Raw genomic sequence first — 8,381 nt, forward strand, 5'->3', positions numbered from 1 at the left:
CGTTTAATTTATAAAGTAAAGCTAGACAATTAGGATGTGACTTTTAGAATACCCACTTACATCTATGCACCCTAAGGGTCATCGTGATAAAAGTGCTTGATCATGAGCTTTAATTTCACCTGAATCAAAAATGTTTCGGGATTGCATAACATGGATGTCATTAAAGCTATTATCAGAGATCCCCAAAACAAAAGGAAAACAAATCTACAGTCACGGGAGGTATTTAAAGTTCTAAATACTAAATTATTTTTTAAAAGCGCCAGCTATAAGTCAACCTTATTAGAATGAAAAATAAAAAATAGACAAATAGACCCCGTTCTATTTTCCTCGGAACCCCAAGGCCTTAATGTAGATAAGAGTCCACTGCCGCCAGATGAAATCGTTTTCTCAAAGTATGGGATAACACGATAACCCAGTCGGGGCTGGGTTTAACCGACCGCGAAATGAGATATTTATATTCAAAGGATTTTTAAAGAAAATCTGGATTGCAGAAGAATTTTTTTAAGGTTAAAGGTAAAAGGTTAAAATACGTTGGCTTTAGGGGACATGGCCAGACAATCTCTGCTTATAAAGTCTCATAAAATTGGATTTCAAACTGAAGAAATATAATCAGTTTTTTTCCTTAGACACCCACAAACTTTCATTTTAAATATTTGGAGAAAAAATAAAGGATCTCGTTAGCTTAATATGTTTAGAATTTACTTCCTATCATAGAGAATTAACCAAGTGATTGGATGACAGAGTAACCTTGCTAATCCCAAGTTCGGTACTCCGAAAACTCTAGCAATCCGTACTAGCATAAAAAAAGGTTACCTTTTTTGAGAAAACTCAGCAGACATTAACATTTTTGTTTTCAAATAAAAGTGCACGTGTATAAAGAACATTTTTAATTTCCCGATTTATAGGCAACTTGTAATGACCGTGAAAATTGAATGAAAATTTTTTAAGTTTTGATATCCGGTAATCAAATCTTTGAAAGTGTTGATAAAATGTTTTGTTGGAATTATAAATACATAATATCTATTCCATAAATCATTTGATTCGGCAAAATTAATTTAATTAAAACTTTCAGTATTCCGAACACCATTCATGCAGCAATTAGACTACCAATTACCGACACTACACTGTGTTATTATTATTATTATGGGCGCGACAGACCGTAGAGGCCTTTGAAACACTCCTGGATAGGGCCGGGGACTTGAACTGGCATCCTTTGGGTTGGCAGACAGGCGCGTTACCACACTGCTACCGTCACCCTCCCCTCATTACCCAGTGTAATGTTTCATATATTGTGCCTCAAGGATAGTTTAGAATGAGATATCACTAAGAAATTATTATTCTTTATTAATTTAATGTTTTATGATATATAATTATTATAAATGTGATTATATTTAGCAAACGAACAATAGTTATGCAATAAAATAGATTTGAAAATGTCTAAGAATATAACTCACCATGGTCTTATTTCTTTAAATTCTTATGAGGTCCATGTTTTTTTTTTAAGTAAATATCACTAATTTAATTCATATATTTCTAACTTTTTTCACAATTACATTAACATAAATTTGAATAAAAGTAACCTTAACTAACAAATAACCAAAAAAAGAAAGAAAAATTTTTACGTTGATAAAGCATACGTAAACAAAATGATGCATAAGTATAAAACTTAATACTTCAGTGATTAGATATGAAGCTTAATTTTCATTTATTTACGATAAAATCGTAAAAATTAGGAATTCTACCCACGAGTTACAGAATGGATATTCCCTGTCATTATTCTCACGTTTTTCATAAAAAGTAGCCATTGCTATTTCTTCGTTTCTCGGGAACATATTTCAAAGAAATGGAGGATATTGATTAGACATTTCATCTTAAACATTGCTTATTCAGCTTTCTCTCCTACCTTCTATTTGAACATTCAAACACTTGCATTAATCTTAGATCGTTTTCTAACGGTAATTCGAAAATGAAACTAATAAAATATATTATAAAAAATTAATAACAAGAGTTTATCTTTCTTTCTGTCAAAATACGAAATTCCAAACATAATTTTATTACAGAAAAATCTAAATAATATAAGATAAAGAGAATATCATCAATCTTAATTAATGCACTCCTATATTTTCTATAGTCTATATATCAGAGAAGAAGAATTGTTACACTTAAAAATAACAATCAACTAGTTCTGTCATAAAACATGTTAACTAGATTATTTTAGGAATTGATGGTTTCGGCATTACCGTCTCTTTTAAGCTAATTTCATATTCTAATGAAAGAATCATTTGCAAACTTATTTTTTTAAAGAGAATAATACTGACATTAAATCATGGTATGTCACTCCTATGTTGTTAACTGTTACCATGATCAGAACAGAAACATTGGAAATTAAACAATCAAAACATACATAAGATAAAAAATTTAAGGAAAAGTAGAAAAGTAGTATACCACTTGTAACTAGCTATAATAAATATACCAACAACAGGAACTTGTTAAGTTCTATTTTACGTATATTAAGTGAATGAAGATTTTAAATATTTGAAAACTAATTAACAATTATTTAAAATATAAAGAGACTGCAAAGTGATACTTTTTTTTTAATATTTATTTATTGCTATTTACAACTGTACATTATAATACATTTAGTAAATGATCTAAAAGTCAAATTGGAGTGTTACAGGCGTGTAGAGAAACTACCCATTGGTAGCACTCTAATGACATTTTACATTAGCTGGTCTCGTGGCCATCTTCTTTTAAGGCGCCTCGGAGGATTGTAAGGAATGGAAGAGGATGCAAGATTAGGAACTAGGGGGTTTGAGTGTTTAGAGAGTTTATAATGGAATGAGTGATATCTGGTTCGGGCTAGATCGGTTACATAGGGAACATTAAGGTCTTTATGTATGATTTTATTTGTGACAAAGTAAGGATCATTGAGGATTTTACGAAGGATTTTGGATTGTAAGGATTGAATACGAGAGGAATTCGAAGGTTTAGTGGAGCCCCAAAGCTCAACTCCATATGTCCAGATTGCCCTTATAAAAAAAAAATTAAAGAGATAACTTGCTTATACTATATTGTATATGTATATTGTTATAACCATTTTCGAGTAAATTGAAAAGAAGTGAAAAATCGTTGGAATGAAGTTTTACTTCCGATCAACTATATCCAGCTAAAACCTTGATCTAACAACCCAGACCTATACTTACTTTAGATATGAAATTTTACTTTTACAAAACTTTTCATTTTTGAACACGGCTTTTCACTTCCAAACTTTGTCAGATTTTGACATTTGTTTCAGAATCTTCTGATGTAAACTCAGATTCAAAATCTTCACGATTATTCATAGATTATTTAATGCATTAAAAAAATAGGGTACTGCATTAACTTATTCTTGGTAATTGAATTATTAGTTCCTTAGAAAGGAGGAGGGGCCGTTGCCAGATAATTATTGTCAACATTGGAAATGGCACTACTAGGTTATAGCCGGACAGCTAGAAGGAATTATATTCTTCTCTGCATTGCTGGGACCACTTGCCCATTAGCACTTGCCGTCTGGTCGTGACGTTCACTCATCACCCTGGAATTAATGGCTCAATTAGCGGCCTCTTTTTGCCCAGTCGCCGGGTTTCCAGTTCTTAGCTCCCAGTGGTTCAAAATTGTTTAAGATTTTGACTGATGCTGCTAAAAATAAATTATGTGAGGAAAATAATCCAAAATTGTCTATGTGCATCACTCTTGTTTGGATTAATAACCTGTTTTTATACCTCCGAATTCCTATAAATACAATACCGGCATTTATCACTATGTATGTAATTGTGTGATGGTAGTAAATTGTGAGCGAAGAGGTTGTGCGAAATGGGTTTACCACAGCCGAAATTATTTTCATCTCCGGTATATTTATTTTAAACCCATTTTTATTCAGTAATAATTTTCTATTTTATTTTTTACATTCAATTTAATTGCCAACCAATTTGAAACCTCCCACCATGTGATTTTTTTTTTAATGTGTTTTTAATGTCTGAAAATAAAGTTTAATTTGTTATTGTTTTATATTGTGATAGTTGTGTCTAAAATAATAAATTTTGAATGTGATCATATAGAATTTCTGCTTATAATCAGTTGATGCATTCACTAAAATTGCAATAAAACACTAGTTAAATGCGGACTTATTCTACATTTTCTCTTGTTTATTGCGTAATATTACATTCTATCATATTTCAAGCCATCAGAAAACACAATCACGCTATATTACAGAGATATAAAGAAAAAAAATAAACTTAAATTAAAATAACATCTTAAACACACTTAGTTCTATTTACAATATTTATACTCAGCCTTGCAAAAGGACTCCGGAAGATCCCGGTAAATATACAATTAAACTTAAAAATAAATAAATATATTTTTGCCTAAATTGAAAATTTGTTAAACATGAGTCACCTATTATTGAAGGGTTTAGGGCTTGATTTATTGAAGGAAATAATTTTGTATAAACGACTGGATTTTGTTTAAACTACTCCAAAACGTTACAGGAACTAAAAAGGAAAATTAGAAAAATTATTAATCATATAAAAAATGCTAAAATATAGGTGCCACTACTTTATTGACAATATAAAAATATAAACATACTTTACTTAAATATGTGTTATATATTATATATGTGTTATATATATTGTACGTACATTAGTTATATTTGTGTTATTTTTACTGAATTAGAAATTAAAATATATTAGAATAAGATGCTTTTATAATAAAACATTGGAGCTTGATTTGTATTAGCAGAATATTTTGTACAAACATCGATCGTAATAGTCAAAGAAATCAACTAATTGTTTTTATTGAAGCTTCTTTAAAGTTATTGAATATTATTTATTTATTTATTATACACAAGTAAGGGGTGTATTGAGCAGTATTATATCAGCTATGTCATAAAACATAAAACGTCTTGTCATAAAACAAGCTGATATATATTGGGAGATACCAGCTGGGATCAAAGAAATTGAAATTAAATTAAGTTCTTTTGGCGGCGTACTGTACCTGATAATATATTCAGGCCCGAACGAACCTAAATTGTTAAATGCAATTACTTAGGCGATAAAACATATTAAAAGTAATATATAAATATATTTCTTACACTTCCAGTTGGTTCCCATCATGAACCATAAAGATACATTATACAAATCTAAATACAAATACATAAATATATGAGTAAATAAATAAAATGCTGTCATGGAACACCCGGCCAGCCTTAGAAAAGCTGAAGCCACCTAACATAGCAAAGCAATTAGAATTTAAATTATTAATTAAAATCGATAAACAATTAATTTGTAGTTTGAAGGAAATCATTATTTGTGAGGTATCGTAAAATAAATTGTAGTTAATTTTTACAATATAATGTGAAATATTTTTATTACTAAGACATTTTTTTCTTTAAAAAAATTTCTCAATACAAAATACGAAAGGATATAGTCTATTTGGTGGTAAGAAATATAATAAAACGGCATTGTTTCGACTAAATTGGAATATCTTTATTTAAACGCAATGATAGAATATAAGTTTAAAAAATGATATACATGAATGACAAACAAAGTTTCGAACTTCTTTATTATTGATTCTTCAAACCTAACGATTTTTTTTGGTTTTTCGCACTTTAAAATATGCTTTTCCTTATTTAAATATACACTGGTAAGAAACGCCTCTAGAATAGTAGTAATAAAATTTTGCCTTATTCTTTCATAAATAAAACAGGGTTTTGCTGGTTAAAAAAATTAAATTAAATTTAAGGTGACTATGATAAAAGTGGGTAAGGACCATTATGGAGATTAGACTCGAGTTACGAGGATAGTGCTTTCAGGAAGCTATAGTGCCGCTACGCTACGTCTGAGCGCCAATTATCTCTTGGGGCCCACCTTCACCAATTAACTTTAATAGGCCATTCCTCTTTCACTATTTTTATCGTATCGTGATAGTGCAAATTTTGATAAAAAAAATTCGTTAATGGGCATAATTATTAAACATTGATTGAACATTCATAATTATATTTTCTTTTAACTTTAATTGGTATGATGAATTCTGAACGGAACAAAAAATAGACTAAAGTAAAAAAATTAACAATTAGATACTGAATTGCAAACTATACTTTCAGCAAATTTAATTGATATCCAATAATTAAAAAAAATAAAAATAAAAATTTATACCGCTAAAATCCATGAAGGGTGACGAGTTTAGTACTTTTTAAGGAAGTACTGTAACTAGACCAACGGTTGTGAAGGAGGTAATATGTTCATAATCACGCTCGACCACCAGATTTTTGCCCAATTAAGAGTACTCGATTTATGAGCCAGTGTGGACCCCAGGAGGGCTCCAGAACCCACAGGAGTGACTCACGGTTACAGTTACACCTATAACAGAAAACAATTTTCAGTCCTGCCGAATTCGAGGTCCTTGTAGTTAGTAGCATCGTTGCTAACCACCGCGCTCCCAGATATCCAATAATATTAACAATAATAAGCTCTAAGAAACATATTGGAAAGGAGATGGAACAATTATTGATGTGATTAGTGACCAATAGCTTTTATATTTGTAGTTACCTAAATCTATTATACTATCCTCTTAGAGTCTTACTTTCTCCCTTCGGACGCCTACAAGTTTTACACTGATTACTTTATTTGATTCGTTTTGCAACTAATCCAACTTATGTGCACGCTCATTTCAATCTCCACGAAGCTATCCAATTATATTTACCAGTTGTTGGTCTTGATCACGCTATTTTTCGTTTAGTTGCCTTCTAAAGTCCCCTGTTAGCTATTCATTCTTCAGCATAAATGCTTTATTTATTTAATTTCTTAAAACCAATTTAGGTGTTACTATCAAGAAAAAGCTGAGAATAAGGGACCAAGTTCTGCGCATGCGTTTAGTGCTAATAGTCACGCAATACTTCGTCTCCTAGAGTTATTCAATTTTAAAAGGAATCAGCCCAAATTTTAACAGAATAATTTGTCGATATTTCTAATCTCACAGTCAATATAAGTACTGTTGTTATTCGGTGAAGGAGTGAAACGTGAAGCTTTTATTTAAAGTTCAGGTTTCATGGGGACGGTAATAGTAATAAGAATTGCCGTCGCAGCCACTAATATTGTGTAAACTATGACATGTGCTGTCGTTGATAGTTGGTGAACTATTCCACCTTATAACCCTCATGTTATATATAACTTATAAACTTAAATGTTTATTATTTATTTTGAAAGTTTTTCCCCTTCGTTATCATATTTTTTTTCAAGTATTATAAAGTTGAGTGAGTTATTTTCTTCAAGTTTTAAATCCAGCTACGTTAGTACAAGTATCTGAACCTCATTCCATATATTACTCAGGTAAAGATTCAAAAATTTCTATTTAATTTTACCTCACATTTAAAAAAGTCCTTAGCGCTCTGCACATAACATAAGAAAATCACTGGCTTTAATCCCAATGTGGATTTTCACGCTATCAACTTTGGCAGGAGCAATCACTAAGTATGAACAGGAACTCCTTGTCTTTGAAAGAAAAATCCTCAGACGTTTATATGGTGGTGTGCTCATCGGAGGAAAGTGGAAAAGGGAGAACAACCAGGATCTGTACATAATGTTTAAGGAGCACGATATAGTTCGAGTGATAAAGATAGCAAGACTGAGATGGGTAGGACACGTCGTTAGGATGGACAATGAAGATCCACCAAGACAATTACTGATGGAACCACTCCATGGTACCAGGAGAAGAGGAAGACCAAAGCTCCGATGGGCTGATGGTGTTGCTGTTGATGCAACAAATATGCTGGGGCTTCAGGATTGGGTGGCGGCTGCAAGGGACCAGGACAATTGGCGGAAGCTGCTGGACGAGGCCAGGATTCGACACCGGATTGTAGAGCCACACTAGTAGTAGTAATCACTAAGTATGTATATAAGTTAAAAATTTACATTTCAAAACATTAGCAGGCCCAACGAAGAACTTTAGGTTTTAAAGATCTTCAAATGGATAATGTTTTAAAAGAAAATAAAGAACAAGGCGGTATTAATAAGAAAGTTCCATTGCCTTCATTCTTCACAGGCATTCTCCAGTATTTAAAAAATTTATGAAGTAAATAAAATGTATTTTATAAATATATCAGTTGAATCAGTCACATTAAACAGTGGAACCGTAATGCTACGTAATATCTAGGCATATGACCTCACTATGTCATACTTCAGCAGTATGTAGTCTATATCTGAAAGGAATTGCGACCAAATAAGGAGAATGCTAGATTTACAAAGCCTAAAATCGAAATATTTAGAAACACCAGTGCCAAAGAGAAGATTTCAGGCCAAATAGCCCATAAAATGAACAATAAAAATTTTGGAATCTGTGGCGTAATT

The 8,381-nt window shown here is 31.3% G+C and overlaps 1 protein-coding gene across 1 annotated transcript; it reads left to right on the forward strand.

Annotated features, from left to right (window-relative positions):
- Positions 1–7,461: 7,461 nt before the first annotated feature.
- On the forward strand, positions 7,462–7,905 carry LOC136795883 (uncharacterized). The gene has a single exon (XM_067047905.1). It carries the CDS (start codon positions 7,462–7,464, stop codon positions 7,903–7,905), a length of 444 nt encoding a protein of 147 aa, XP_066904006.1.
- The last annotated feature ends 476 nt before the right edge of the window (positions 7,906–8,381 follow it).

Source organism: Halyomorpha halys, unplaced genomic scaffold (genome assembly GCF_000696795.3).
Source record: "Halyomorpha halys isolate HHAL.00 unplaced genomic scaffold, Hhal_1.1 Scaffold589.1, whole genome shotgun sequence".
In the NCBI taxonomy this organism is placed as follows: Eukaryota; Metazoa; Arthropoda; class Insecta; order Hemiptera; family Pentatomidae; genus Halyomorpha; species Halyomorpha halys.